The sequence below is a fragment of the Lutra lutra genome, chromosome 5, assembly GCF_902655055.1.
Source record: "Lutra lutra chromosome 5, mLutLut1.2, whole genome shotgun sequence".
NCBI classification, from domain to species: Eukaryota; Metazoa; Chordata; class Mammalia; order Carnivora; family Mustelidae; genus Lutra; species Lutra lutra.
In genome coordinates, this window is record NC_062282.1 from 119,614,412 (window position 1) to 119,630,620 (window position 16,209).

General features: G+C 34.4%; 1 protein-coding gene across 5 annotated transcripts in view; it reads right to left on the reverse strand.

The window, feature by feature from the left end:
- Positions 1-16,209, reverse strand: part of KIAA0825 (KIAA0825 ortholog) — a 407,438-nt gene that overhangs the window by 319,954 nt on the left and 71,275 nt on the right. For 3 of the 5 annotated variants that reach the window (XM_047731565.1, XM_047731566.1, XM_047731568.1), the window contains 2 exons: positions 9,727-9,895; positions 5,607-6,276 (listed from right to left, as the gene is read on the reverse strand). In XM_047731565.1, coding sequence (XP_047587521.1) covers positions 5,607-6,276; positions 9,727-9,895 — 839 coding nt within the window. Of the gene's footprint in view, positions 1-4,568; positions 6,277-9,726; positions 9,896-16,209 lie in introns of those variants that run through there. The other 2 variants (XM_047731567.1, XM_047731569.1) reach the window with 2 other exon arrangements.

Sequence of the window (16,209 nt, forward strand, 5' to 3'; positions counted from 1 at the left end):
AAGGCCAGCTGGTAAAATCAAATAAAATAGCATAAAAAGTGCCTCTCGTCATTTTCTAAGTTAATAAGCACATGCAAATCATGAGTCAGTTATGAATCACTGTTAATTAAAAAAAGAAAAGCAAAAAATTTGAGTGTAGAACACAGGAATGTTAAAATAAAAAAGAAAATATGAAAGTGCCTGGTAAATTATTTTTATGCTAGTTGCCATAGTGCTTTATGCAGTTTTTGCCATGGAATTTAGCAACATATCAAAATAATATACCAAATAACTTCAAACAACGAAATTCTCTTTCTGTGGATTTTTAGAAAATAATTATGTGAGGCCCTGGAAAATAGTTACCTTTTAGTCTCAGTTTTCTCACATTTAAAATATGAATAAGGTTCAAAGATTAAATGAAATCATATATGTAAAACATACATAATAAAAAGCTGTAATTATTTTTGATACTCAAGTACTGTTATCTCTCTATATATATCCATATTACAAATACAGATATAAATATACATTGATTTATATGTACACATAAATAATTTATAGATCATTCTGGGGAAAAAACAACCAATCCTCAATCTACCTAGAAAAATCAAAGGTGATTAAGGATTCAGTAGATCCAAATTGCCTTAGCTCATCAAGTATGTAGTAGTATATGCAGAAACAGATAGCACATCAGTTCATTAATTAGCTGATTAAAAACTGAAGAGAAGCAGCACTCTCAAACATAGCTAACAAGGCCAAACATTAACAGATACTAAAGCCAGATAAGGACACTACATGAAAATAAAATTACAGGCCAGTATTCTCAATGAATATAGATGTAAAAATTCTAAACAGACTATTAGCAAACTGAATTTAACACCATATTAAAAGGATCATACACCATGACCAAGTGGGATTTATATCTAGGATGCCAGGATGGTTTAATATATGCAACCAACATGATACACCACATTAATAAAAGATAAAAATCATATGATCACTTCCATAGATACAGAAAAGGCATTTGACAAAATACAACATCCTTTCATGATTAAAAACTTGCAGCAAATTTGGTGTAGAGGGAACATACCTCAACTCAGTAAAGACCATTTATAACAAGCCCACAGCTACCATCAAACTCAAAGATAAAAGGCTGAAACATTTTCCTCTAAGATCAATAGGACAAAGATGCCCATTCTCACCACTCTTACCAACATAATACTAGAAGTCCTAGCCAGGACAATCAGACAAGAAAAAGAAACAAAAGGCATTCAAATGAGGAAAAAAAAAAAAGAGTGAAATTGTCTTTGCAAATTATATGATCTTATATAAATAATTCTAAAGATTCCACTAAAAAACTGTTAAAATTAAAATCAATGAACTCAGTAGTTTCAGGATATAAATCAACATACAGAAAGCAGTTGCATTTCTTTATACTAACAATGAAATATCTGATAAAGAAATAAAACAATCCCACTCACAACAGCACCAAAAACTTTAAATAAAATATTGAGCAATACATTAAACCAATTGAGTTAAATATCTGTATACTGAAAAATGTAAGAGTTTGAAGAAAGAAATGAAGGAGATACAAATAAATGGGAAAATACTGGATGTTCATGCATTGAAAGAATTTAAACTGCTAAAACTCCATTTTACCCAGAGCCATCTAGATTCAATGCAACCTCTATGAGAATTTCAGTGCAGGGGCGCCTGGCTGCTCAGTCAGTAGAGTGTGCAAACCTTGATCTTGGGCTTATGAATTCAAGCCCCATAATGGGTGCAGAGATTACTTAAAAAAATAAAATTAAAAATAAATTTCAATATAGTTTGTCACAGAAATAGAAAAAAATAATCCTCAAATTTGTATGGAACTACAAAGAATTCAAATAGCCAAAGCGATCTTGAGAAAGAACAAAGCTAAAGATATCACACTTCCTGATTTCAAGCTATACTGCAAACCTATAAATCAAAACACAGAGACCAAGGAACAAAATAGAGAACTCAGAAATAAACTCTCACGTGTCTGGTCAACTGGTATTTGACAAGAGAACCAAGAATATTCAATGGGGAAAGGATTAAATAAATGGTGCTGGGAACACTGGATAATCACATGCAGACGAATGAAATTGTACCCTATCTTACAACACTCTTAAAAATTAATTCAAAATGGATTAAAGACTTAAATATAAGATCTGTAGAACTGTAAAACCTTGAGAAGGAAGCATTGACACTGGTCTTGGCAATGATTTTTTAGATATGACACCAGAGGCACAAGCAACAAAATCAAAAATTTTCATATATGTGTGTATATATATATATGTATATATACATATATATATATACATATATATATATGTATATATACATATATATATATACACACATATATGATGGAATATTATTTAGCCACGATAAAGAAGGAAATCCTGCAATGTTCAACAACATGGATGGACCCTGAAGGTATTCTAAGTGAAATAACTCAGAGAAAAGACATGTGAAATCTAAATAAAAATGAATTCATATAGAAATTAAGTATTATGGTGTTTACCAGGGGATGGGGAAAGGGGGAAGTGGAAATATGTTAATCAAAGGTTACAAATTTCTAGTTAGATTAATAATTTCTAGGGATCCAATATGAATATATCTAACAATAGTATATTATACACTTGGAAGTTGTTAAGAGAGTAAATCTTAAATGTTCACACCATAGTGAAGTAATGATAATTATGTGACATGATGGAGATATTAACTAATGCTATGGTGGTGGTGATTTTATAAAAACATATGCGTATCCAATCAATACAATGTACATTTTAAATTTACATTGTTAAATGTCTGTTATATCTCAATAAAGCTGGAAGAAAAAAGGCTCCTATACACACCCCAACTGCTAAAGATACATCCGTAGATTACAGGAATCATAAGCAGGACACTTTCAAATTGGTATTGCATAGTCATCAGATGAGAAGAGGGTGGGATAATTTTGAAAAAAGTAAAACAATGACTACACTAAAGTAGAGTTAATAACACATAGGATTCAGAGCAGTATTTTGTTTTGTTTTAAGATTTCATTTATTTAACAGAAAGATAGAGAGCACAAGTAGGCAGAGCAGCCGGCAGAGGCAGAAGCAGGCTCTCCGCGGAGGGAGCCCAATGTAGGGCTTGATCCCAGAAACCTGGGATCATGACCTGAGCCAAAGGCAGACGCTTAACCAACTGAGCCACCCAGGCACTTCTGGAGCAGTGTTTTCAATAGAATGAGCTATTTCTATCCTGTTCCTTCAGGCAGTAGAGCACAGCAATAGAGTAGAGGATCTGCAGTCAGACAAACCTCAGTTTGAATCCTGGCTTCACTCTGTAACCTTGACCAAATTACTTACTATCTCTCTGCCTCAGTTTCCTCACTGTATAATAGAGATAACAAATAATGGCACCTACCTTGTTGGTTGGTTAGAAGGATTAAATGAGATAATGCACATCAATGTTTGCTGCAATTAATGTTAGCTATTGTTACCTAATGAAAATCTTTTCTATGGTTTCAGGCAAAATACTGGAAGACTTGGCGAACATAAAAACACAGATCTATACTAAAGATAACATAATGTACAACCCATTCAAGTCAATGTAGATTTCATTATAATAGGAATATAAGTTATTATACTTGTATTAATATTTACTATAATACTATTATGCTATTTCACCATCTCAAACTGTATTTCCTTAGTAAATAAAATTTGGTCACTGGATCAAATATTAGTGGAAAGTATGGTGGATCCATTAAGAGTTAGTTAAGCAGTTCTTGAAAACAGCAGTTATTCATTTAGTTTTCCTTCCCTTACCGCATCTAGCTCAGTACCTTAAAAATGGTAGCTGCTAAATCCCTTGCCTGTGGTAGGTGCACAATAAAGCTGAATTGAATTGATTTTCTGGTAGTCTGCCAGAAAAGTGCTGTTTGAAATTTCTTTTGCAAGTGACAAAGCACTTTATTCTACACCTTAAGACAAGGTCCACTACCATGATAATTAAATTCATTGGTCTTGGAGACATAAAGACCTACATATGAATCCTGACTCTGTACAACATGACCCAGGGCAAGTTAATGTTTCTAAGCTTCTTTCTTTGTTTATGAAATTAGGGTAGTAAGAAAAAGAATGTATATGGCACAGTGCTGGCAGAGGGAAAGCATTCATTTAACAAGTGATTCATACCAACGTTTAGATAAATGAGCTTGAGAAAGATCAGTGCACCTAGACTTGCAAAAATGTTTCAAATTTTGGTGTTAAAGCCTACACACATAGTTTTCTCTAACGAATGAGAAAACACCTCAATATCAGCCCTAAAGACTCCATAGCAACTTACACATATTTTCAACCATATGGATCTTTTCTTCTGTTATAAACTATATTTAGCATATATTAAAACTTTCATGTTGAAAACACTTTACAAGTAAGCCGGAATTCTTTTAGAGACTATATTAGAAAATAAATATACTCATGAAATGCATTTAAAATTTATGTAACAATTAAAATGAAAATCTATTTGCTTTGAGCAAAACTGTAATGTTCCTAAATTAACTTTGTATTCTGCCATAACCTAAACTTGGCTGATGCATGTCTGTTCTGTGATGTGATATAGTTTCCAGAGGAAAATAAAAAATATAAAAGAAAATAAGCTATTTGAAAATTCATGTATCCTAGTATTTTGGTATTCTGGCATTTTATTAAGAAAGGTATGTAAAACTATAGTGAGCTATGGAAATATTTATAAAGTGATCATAAATTCAAAGATAGCAATTCACCAAATGATAATTTTCAAATGCTTAAAAATATAGCTTATGCACCTATTTAGAAATATACCTCAGTTTTTACATAAAAGCATGACTAATAATTTTCAAAAATATTATTTCCTACCTTGATTTTTCTCCACTAGTAGGAAATTAAAATGGTGACAGGAGAAATTTTATTATATCACAAGAGTTTCTTTCTTTTTTCCTTTATCTTTTAAATAAAATTAGAAACTTTCAAATCACTTTTTCTTTGTGTATATTCTTATAGAAATAATACTAGAGAAGTTCCTCTAAAATCTATAAATAGCTAAAATGTTATATCTATGAGCAATTTTAATAATATAGTTGCCATTTCATAATAGCTCTTTATTGGAATTGGCTGACAAAAGGAACACAATTCTAGACTTCCAATTTCAGTTCATGCAAATTTCAACAAATTTCTAGCAATTTTTCCCTAATAAGGTTTCAGCTTTGGAAGTTACAATTAATTAAAAACTATCCTTTTCTGTTACATATATATGAATATTGGTGAATATATTCATATATACATACAATTTCACTGGGTAACTCATGCAATCAAAAAAACCAAAACTTTTATTGGCAAACTTTTGGCTTACGTTTTTCAGTATCTTTAATAATTCAAATAACCCAGAATAAAAAGCTCTTCTACTAATGTACTTACAGAAAAAGAAATGCAGAAGAAATGTGCACTGCAAAAATTACGTAACATTTTCTGATTTCAAGTTTGCAATTAAGTCTCACCAAAAAGAAAAATGTTAGAGAATTAAAGATATCAAAAGGCTTAAATTGAACCAAACAAATTTGAAAGCTCACTAACCCAAAGCATGCACTGCTCCTCTATGCCTGCTGGAGCTCTTGCTTGTTCTAATCACGGGGACAGCACTTTCTTCAAACTGCAGCTCACAAAAACTTTCAAGAAATTTTGCCATTTCTTCTGTAACAGTATCCAGGTAAGTTTCCTTAATGAATTTCACTGTTGAGGTTGGAGCTAAAATTTCATGTAGTGTGTTAAAATCCTCTTTTATCATAGCATATAACTTAAGCATTGTACTTTGGTATCCATGAACCATGTCGTCTAAATTTGATTCTCTGCTGTAAGAAGGAAAATAGTTCTGCAGCAGTTTGGCCAACAGTTTATTCTGTATGCTTTGGTACTTGACTATAACTTCTGATTCTGGATAAAGAAACAAGAGTTGTTGTATGCACTGATTTTTCAACCAAATCTTGTGCTGTGAATGGCTTATTTCATTAAGGCTTTGTAATCTCTTCACTAAGAAGCGCCGTAGATGTAGTCTTATATTATCCCAGATAGACTTTACATCCATAGAGGAATAATCTTCGACAGAATGAAGAGAAGTCCTAGAGAGGAAATGGAAAGACGCTCCACTTAGCAGTGATGGGAATGAAATGCTGCTCTGGCAGGAGAGGTCCCAAAGTAAATCCAGTATCATTTCTTCTTGATTTAGTTCACTCTTCAACAAATCTTGCTAATAAAAGTAAATTATAACATTAGAAATGGTATTAACTGTAAGAGTAAAAGAAAAAACCATTGGGGCACCTGGGTGGCTCAGTGGGTTAGGCCTCTGCCTTCGGCTTGGGTCATGATCTCAGGGTTCTGGGATCGAGCCCCGAGTCGGGCTCTCTGTGCAGCGGGGAGCCTGCTTCCCCATCTCTCTCTCTCTCTCTCTCTCTCTCTCTCTGCCTGCCTCTCTGCGTGCTTGTGATCCCTCTCTGTCAAATAAATTAATAAAATCTTTAAAAAAAAAAGAAAAAAGAAAAAACCATTTCTACAGTCCCACAATTTCACAATAACTCAGGTATATTTAGAACCAATGCTCTTCGGGGCGCCTGGGTAGCTCAGTGGGTTAAGCCGCTGCCTTCGGCTCAGGTCATGGTCTCAGGGTCCTGGGATCGAGTCCCGCATCGGGCTCTCTGCTCGGCGGGGAGCCTGCTTCCCTCTCTCTCTCTGCCTGCCTCTCTGTCTACTTGTGATCTCTCTCTGTCAAATAAATAAATAAAAAAAAAATCTTTAGAACCAATGCTCTTCAAGTCTTGTTCTGTTTTGTTTTTGCCTTTGGAATGTAATCGATTCAGGTATTTTAGAAGGTTAGTTTTATGATCTGTTAAATTTTGTAAACCCAGGTGATGATCTGTATTTTCGGTTAGTTTTCCAAACATAGTCTAGCTTTCAGGCCTCATTGTTATCCATTCCCAATATAACCTGAGCTGCAGCTTAAAAATTCTAAATAAAAATGTGTTACAAACATCGATTGAAATGTATTCCTCAGACAAAATAAATTCAAGATCATGCCCCTAAGTAATTCCTGGTAGAAAATCTTCATGCCTGAATGAGTACATCTATTCTTAGAGAACCCCAAATGAACATACAAAATAGAGACCTTTAAATAACAGTATGTGCCTGGAGGTTACTAATAGCTGTCATCCTGAGGAATAAAATTTAATACATTTAAAGAATTTAACTTTCATTTAAATTCCTTTTTGAGAGCCACGTTAAGAAAGATTTTACCTTGGAAACTAATCTGAGAATATTTCAGTGCTCTCCAAAAAGATAACTAAGTCAACATGGGGAAAAATACTCTCAGAATCATTTCCCCAAAAGATGATATGAAATTATTCCTTTATTCTTTCTGTGCTGACAGGAAACAATGGTAGCTATAATTATGAATAGTAAAGGGACAAAAAGTTACTTTCTTTTTGGACTTTGTATTACATGCACACATTCTCCTTACATGCTGACTTTACTAATTATGTCTCTTTCAGCTAATACTGAAATTAGTTCATATTCTCTGAGTAGCAACAAGCTGATTGTAAGAAAACTGGAAGCAAAATTCGGGTGGCATAAAATCAGGCTGGCTTTGAAATTTCTTACTGACAGAGATATCAGAGGTATTATCTGTGATTCAGAATTATAAAGAACTCCTAGGCAAATTCCAGGAATTTGCTCTCAAGTCATTCTAAGCATTGTCATGTCCATTTTAATGTTCTATCTGTAATAAATAATATTCAGTATCTATATAGTATCTTATTATATAAAAAGCACTTTCCTAACAAGTCTCTGGCTTATTCATAATAAAAACTCTGTGACATAGATATTTAAAAACTCAATTTACAGATACGGACACTAACGTGCAACATGTTTAAGCTATCTTCCAAATGTCATGTACATTAAGCACAAAACCAAGAATGAATCCCTGGTTTCCTTCTTCTCATCCATGGTCTTTCTACTAGACTCCAGACAGCCACAAAGTGCACTGATCTTTCTGAAACTTTCTCTCTCTCTCTCTCACCCCGCTCTATTTAGCTCTCTTGGGACTTCTGGAAAAGAAATGTCCTTACATAGAATTCAGAACGCCAGCATTATGGTAAATATTATGAAACAACCAAGTCATATTTATGTCTCTATCTTTGTTTTTTTTAAATCAGTCTAAAACTGTAAATATTTGATCAAGCAAGATTTAAAGGATAATAGGTTACAAAAGTTTAAGACATGTGTTTACTATGACTACTTAAATTTAAGAATAACTTCAGTAAAAGTGCCATTATGAGGCTCTCTTAAGTATTTATATAATTAATAAATAAAAATGTTTCTATTAAAAAAGAGAGCTATGAAAAATGACTGTTAAGATTGACACTTTTAGCATGTGAAAACTTGATAATAAGGTTGGTTTAATCTGAATCTGTTTTAATAATGTGGTTCTTTTCCTCAAAATAACACGATCAATTATGTAAGAAAACCTAGGTCTGGAACAACCCTATCAGTCTAATGAATTTGAGCAAAACTAAAGTGGCCTTTGCCCTGCAGTGAATACAGAATGACTTATGTGTGACAGATTAAAAGATAATTAAAAGCTTTTGCTTTTAATTAAATGAGAAAGCATTATTACATCAATATTAATGAAATTCAATACACATGGCTCTTAATAGAAATTAAAGGAATAACTATATCCATATTTATTCTTCAGGGCTGCACCTTCAAGAGATAATGGGTGAGAGGATTTTCTTGAAAGAATAAGGCTTCAGGGCACACAGGCTTCCTTTCTCTTCCTTTTATTACTTTGCAAACATTAAAGAGACATCTGCAATAATAACGACAGCCAAGAACTTTCCATCTGATTCTGTCATCCTCAGCCATCTACAACCTCAAGATATTTTCCACATCTGCCTTTGTCAATGTTTGATGTTTAGACAAAAACAGTGCCTTTTCCCCCCCAAATTAAATTAAAACCATAGCTACAGGTCTACTGCTTTCTAACAATTGTGCTGCTTCTCTGGGAAACTGTTGTTGTAAGCTAGCTACCCCTCGTAGATGCAGGTGTAATGAAGTAAGCGTTTCCACTGAAGGCTACTAACACATCCCTCACATAGAGAGTGGGCAGTATCAAAGAATGACCCATGTAGTAGTTCTCCATCAATTAAGAGTGGTCTTATAGAAATTACTGACTTGATTGAAAAAAAAAAAAAAAAAAAATGGGTATGCCGGCAGCTTGGGAAACCAGGGAATGATAGACAAGGAGACTTAAAACATATAATCAGTGGTGATCTTTTTATACTTAACAATAAGCACAGAGAAAAGGAGTAGTTGTGAATGAGATAAAACACAATAAATATGAACTTTTCTGGTAGACAAAGTGTATGGTACATATCAATCAACACACTCTGGAATTAGAATATTTAATCTCCATTTCTATAAAACTACATTTTATAGATATAACTCATTATAAAAAGTAAACACAATAGCCCACTAGATTCCACTGGGGATATATAAACAAAACAAAAGCCCAGCCCCTAGATATGGCAGGGCAACATGAACACTAAAATAAATATTTACGTATTTACATATAGAAACTGAAGAACTGTATTCCTGTTTACCCACCCCACTTGGCTATAAAACAAGGATTATTATGATTTTTTTTTACCAGAGTTTTGAGGAATTTTATCAAATCTCCATGGGGAATGGACGGTGACTTGGATGGATTATAATTATAGTTATCTAGCCATTCAAGGCAGTCAGTTGTTGTTCGCAGCTGCACATCTGGACACTGTTTGTTAACTTCATACTGTATTTTTTTAATGCAATGTTCTATGCTATAAAAAAGAAAAGAAAAAATTACTTTGGTAGGAAATAGGTAATGGTTCCACCTCCTAACATTACAGGCCCTGAGATGTTTATATGTATTACCTGGTTGCACACAATTTAGAAAATTATAAAAATTTTTTATGACATAAAAACAATAACAAAGAGACTACATATTTTCATTCATAATAGAAAATGGAATGCTCAGATTTCCTTGCAGTTTCCTTTCAAATACAATGGAGGAAATATAAAATATCTAGCTACTTTGAGATGAATTAGAAATCATTCTGCGTTAAAACAAAAATCAAGCATGGATGCAATAAAATGATGGTCCTCTCAACCAGCAATAGCTGGAAAGCAGAGATAAAATACTCTTTTTTTTTTTTAAAAAGACTTTATTTATTTATTTATTTGACAGACAGAAATCACAAGTAGGCAGAGAGGCGGGGGGAGGGGGGCAGCATGCTCCCTGCTGAGCAGAGAGCCCTATGCGGGGCTCCATCCTAGGACCCTGAGATCATGACCTGAGCGGAAGGCAGAGGCCTAACCCACTGAGCCACCCAGGTACTCCAGAGATAAAATACTCTAAAAATAATCTTGATGACTGATGATCATAAACATACATTGTCTACCAATAGGTGAATGACTATATAAATTATGGAAAACTTAGATCAATGGAACATTAAAATGTCACAAAGCAGTTTCAAAAACCTTGTATTTTCAAAAATTGTAAAAGACAGGTACACGCTGCATGTACACTGTTAACAACAGCCAAGTATCTTTTCTTGCTATAGAACTCCACTCCAAAAAGCAAAAACAAAAGCATACTTAACATTGCACATTAAAAAAAAAAAAGACTGGAAGGAAATGAAACAAAAGGTTAATAGCAATTATCCTTGGGTAATGAAATTTGATGTTTTAAATTTTACTCTTCTATAATTTTCCAAATTTTTAGAAGGTATATAATACTCTTACCAAAAAATAAAATAAATAAATAAGAACTGAAAAAACTTGCCCAGTTGAATCTTCCAATACATATCTGTTTTAAAAATTATATACAAAGTAGGGGCACCTGGGTGGTTCAGTGGGTTAAAGCCTCTGCCTTCGGCTCAGGTCATGATCTTAGGGTCCTGGGATCGAGCCCTACGTCGGGCTCTCTGCTCAGCAGGGAGCCTGCTTTCCTTCCTCTCTCTCTGCCTGCCTCTCTGCCTACTTGTGATCTGTCAAATAAATAAATAAAAATCTTAAAAAAAATTATATACAAAGTAACCTTAATTCTGATACTAAATGGATATACTATGTTATTTTAATTTTCATATGAAAATCTGTGGATTCATGGTCATAAATTTTTGTGGGGTAAACTGGTGACCTTAAGCAGCCTGTCATCTGTGGAGCCACATGGATATGACATATTACTACCACCTGATGGCAGCATATCTAAACTGCAAGAAAGCTTATAAACAGGAAAATTCTTTTGAAGCTGAATGCCCTCATCCAAAATTGACAGCTATGCATTTGCTCCTTAATGGTATTAAGAAATATCTGTTGCTAAAAAGCCTACTACTGTTTTGAAAACATCACTGCTATTAAATTATATATTCCATGTGACAGAATTATTTAAGCTTTGAAAACTAAGTTCTGATTATTCAAACTGATGTCATATGAATAACTCTTCAAAACTCATCGGGTGTGAGTTGCCTATAAAACATACACTGTAAACTTTAAGGAAGGCTTTTCAGGACACTTCTGAGCATGAGTGAATTCAAACTGAATTACCTTGAAACAAATACATTCTGAGAATCAAAGAGCCTTTTCATGAAAACAAAGAACTTACAAGAAAAATAATACCTCCTTAGGCTACAGTCCACGCAATTTCCTGATGGGACAGTCTTATGCAGGAATACCAGTTACCAGTTCTAAGTCTGACTTGAGATTGGCATATATTTTTTTAACTTATGTAAGCATATCTATGCACTAAGAAACATGATACTCAAAGCATACACCTTGACTCGAGGGACCCTTTATCAAAGGTTTTTATTACAGCATCCTCATGTGGCTCATTCAGTGAAACCTAATAGATTACAGCAATGTGAATTGGAAAGGCTCAGTGCTGTGTCTACTTAAATCTGTTTCAATCAGGACTCCGCTTTTAGGCTAATCTCTAACATCTGAATCTGGGTAGAGGCCAGTAACTACAACTTCTAAATAGGGTAAAGCCTTCAGAGGGTTAGATATTTTTAGTAATTTGTCCAAACACTGATAAAGGGACTGTGCAGTTGCATTTCAGACAACCTCCCTCACCAACACAAACTAAGACAGTTGAGCTGGCTTTTAAAATCTCAGATTTTTGTCACAAAATTTTAAATGTCGGAACTCCTGATTTTGTTTTTTTGGCTAAATATCTTGTCACTCTGCCATCCACCACTGTCTATACACCTTGCTCTAAAAGAGCAAGAGTTTGAAGTCTAGAGAGTTATTGCCCGATTACTATTACAAAGGTATTATTTTCCAAATTTAAGATCAAAGTCAGTTTGGTATGTTACCTGACAATTTATCTTTCTTAATTGAGGTCAAAGTTAAGTTCAAAATTAATTTTTAACATCAAAAAGGTAACATTATTTTCATATATGTGTAGTGGCAATAATGCTGATGGGCATAGTAATTTTGGGTGAGAGGAGGTCTATTAACTTTAGAGGTAGATGATACAAGATCCTAGTAGTCTAGGTTTTCTGAAATAACCTGAAACTTGTCTTTATTCTGGTTTAAGTGTCTTCTGATTAACTGTAAGATGCTTCAAATATTCCTTAGAAGCAAGGTCAGTCATGAGAAAATAACCAAGATAATTCAACAAATAGAAATCCAATTAACACATTTATTGTTCGATCCCAAACATTAGGCTAAAAATGTAAACAGTCTAAAAATAGATGCAGAATCTCTTCCCTCAATAGTTTAAATTCCCAAATTTACACCATTAGTTGGATTAGCAATAAGTTTCTAAACCATCTTATTAGCTTTATCCACTGAAAACATCTAACATTTCTGTCAACAGGAAAATTATTAAATAGTTAATTCACTAAATGGAATAGAGCCATGAAAATAAAGGAGAAATACAGTTATCAACATGAAAGAATCGAACAAATATACCTGTTGAGGGAAAAAGGTACAAATGAATATACACAGTATGATATTATCCCTGTAATAGTTGGAAAATATGCAATACAACAGTACATTTTGTTCAGGATTACAAGCATGGGTATTAAAGTGTAAGGAAATGTCCCCGAATGATCAACATCATGAAATCCAGGGCGGAGATGAAAGTGGGATGAGACAGGACAGGTACGTAATGAGCCTTAGCAGTACCGGTACTGTTTTATTCCTTAAACTGGGTGGGTACTCGAATGTTTATCATAATACACTTTATGCCTTTTCATATGTCTCAATATTTCTTAATAAATTTGAATCCAATGTGCTCAATTATAATGACTCTGAATTATCCAACTTAACAATGTGTACAAGTAGATGCACTACTGACAGGCTGTGTGTAAATCAATTTATAAAAACCATTTTTATAATACAATATGCAGTATGCTTTTTTTTAAAGGATATCTGTGGTAATTTTCTCATTCAACACTCACTCCTGGGTACCTTTGAGTGTACAAATGACCTATTGAATGAAGGCATGTTCGATAATCATTAACTGAATGCTGACTATGTGGCAGGTACTGTGATATATACTTGGGAACCAAAGGTGAAGAAGACACGGTCCCATCCCTAAAGGAATCTGTCTAAGAAGGGACAGACCTGCAAATTAAAAACTACTTTACATTAAGACTTGGTAAGAGGTGTGTACAGTGCTAAGGGAATACACAGGTGCAATCTGCTAAGGGATCTACTACATGTGTCTGTGGGAGGTATAGAAAACTTTAGAAAAGGAGATTATATGCAAGGATATTGATGCTTTAAGAAAATGAATGGAATCACTGTACTTAGAATTCCCTGACACCTGACTTGTGAGAATTTAGGGCCGATCATCTAATCTTACTGCCATGTCACTTTAAAACTATATTTATTTGAATAATAAAAAATAGGAGTTTATTTTTACGGTCACAAGTATATTTATGCATGTATGTAGGTGTGTATGTATATATGCATTATTTTACTTCCAAAAGAACTGAGGTGTCCTACAGTTAAACAGACAGCATTAAATACCAATAGCACAAGAGTCTATTGTTATCAGGCTGGTGCAGACAAAGACAGGAAGAGGAACTGAGAAAAAGAGAAGAGAATATTTATGACATAAAATCTAGAAACCAATTTTATTGTATTCAAGATTTAAAACACACAGTCCCCATTGCTTCTCAGCCTTTTGGCTAAGATCAAGTGTAAAACACACAATCATTATTCCACCGCAAAACAGTTCAAATGAAAAAGAGTATGTTCCACTGTGAAAAATTATGAGAACTGTTTGATGTTAAGGTTGTAGAAAACATTTATATATGCTCTCATAGAAAGCTAGAATTTCATTAAAAAAAAAAAAGGAAGGTTAGAATTTCTATTTTTATTTTTAAAATCAGGGTAGAGGTATCACAGTAGAGATTAAGAACTTTTTACAGTATGGGATATCTAAACATCAAGAAAAGTTTTAATTTTCTATTTTTGATGCTCTTATTTATACTATATAAGGAACATAAATTCAAAGTAAGGAAAAGGCTTTTGTAATCAACTATTACATTTTTAAAAGCACAAAGAAATAGTTGTGAGATAAATAGTTTTCCAATTTTTAGGTTGAGTCCAGCTTATCTAACTAGATTACTAAAATTTCCTGGAATTAACAGATAATTAATGGGGATGAGGGCTGATGTATAAAAATTAGTGTGTAGGGGCGCCTGGGTGGCTCAGTAGGTTAAAGCCTTTGCCTTTGGCTCAGGTCATGATCCTAGGGTCCTGAGATCGAGCCCCACATCGGGCTCTCTGCTCAGCAGGGAGCCTGCTTTCCCCCTCTCTCTCTGCCTGCCTCTCTGCCTACTTGTGATCTCTGTCTGTCAAATAAATAAATAAAATCTTTAAAAATTAGTGTGTAATTAAAGTATAAGTCAGCCATGAAATAAAAACTTCTTTTCTTTTTTTTTTTAAAGATTTTATTTTTTTATTTATTTGACAGAGAGATCACAAGCAGGCAGAGAGGCAGGCAGAGAGGAGGAAGCAGGCTCCCTGCTGAGCAGAGAGCCCGATGCGGGGCTCGATCCCAGGAACCTGGGATCATGACCTGAGCCGAAGGCAGAGGCTTAACCCACTGAGTCACCCAGGCGCCCCAAAAATTTATTTTCTTAAAACAAGTATATTTATGGATAGTGTTTTTTAAAAGGCTGAGAAAAGGATTCATAGAACAATTACTTTAATGGCTAAAAAGTACAGTAAGAAATTCAACATTTATGCCAAACTGTCTTTTTTATTTCCAAGAGTTTTCGGTCCTTAAGTATACTTTCAAGGAAAAAAAAATCCTCAACACCAAATCCTGTTGACACTATCTCTTTCAATCTTTCTTAAATAGATCCTCCCCTTTTCATTCCAATTGTGAAAGACTGGGTTCAGGTTGTTCTTATCTCTCATATGAAATATATTAATAGCCTCCCAAGATGCACGTCTATTGTTAATCCACCTTTTGTTCATTTATTCTATGAGGAAGATAGTAAGCAAGAAACTTCTGAATTAGAACCCTCTGTTATAGGGACGCCTGGGTGGCTCAGTTGGTTGGACGACTGCCTTCGGCTCAGGTCATGATCCTGGAGTCCCGGGATCGAGTCCCGCATCGGGCTCCCGGCTCCGCGGGGAGTCCGCTTCTCTCTCTGACCTTCTCCTCGCTCATGCTCTCTCTCACTGTCTCTCTCTCAAATAAATAAATAAAATCTTAAAAAAAAAAAAAAGAACCCTCTGTTATTTGTTGCTTTATACACCAATCCTCACAACAGCAGTTCAGAGAGGCTCTTGAATGGTCCAGACTGCTTCAAGAAAGTTCAGACCCGAGGTCGGGGATATGCTGACCTAAAAGTCTATAGTGCTTTCGAAAAACTTCAGATGTGAAGTATTCGCCCAACTTCCAAGCCAGACAATAGGTTTGACTAGACCTTACAAAGTGAGGTGTTTATTTATTTATTTATTTATTTATTTGACAGACAGAGATCACAAGTAGGCAGAGAGGTAGGCAGAGAGAGAGGAAGGGAAGCAGGCTCCCTGCTGAGCAGAGAGCCCGATGTGGGACTCGATCCCAGGACCCCGAGATCATGACGCGAGCCAAAGGCAGCAGCTTAACCCACTGAGCCACCCA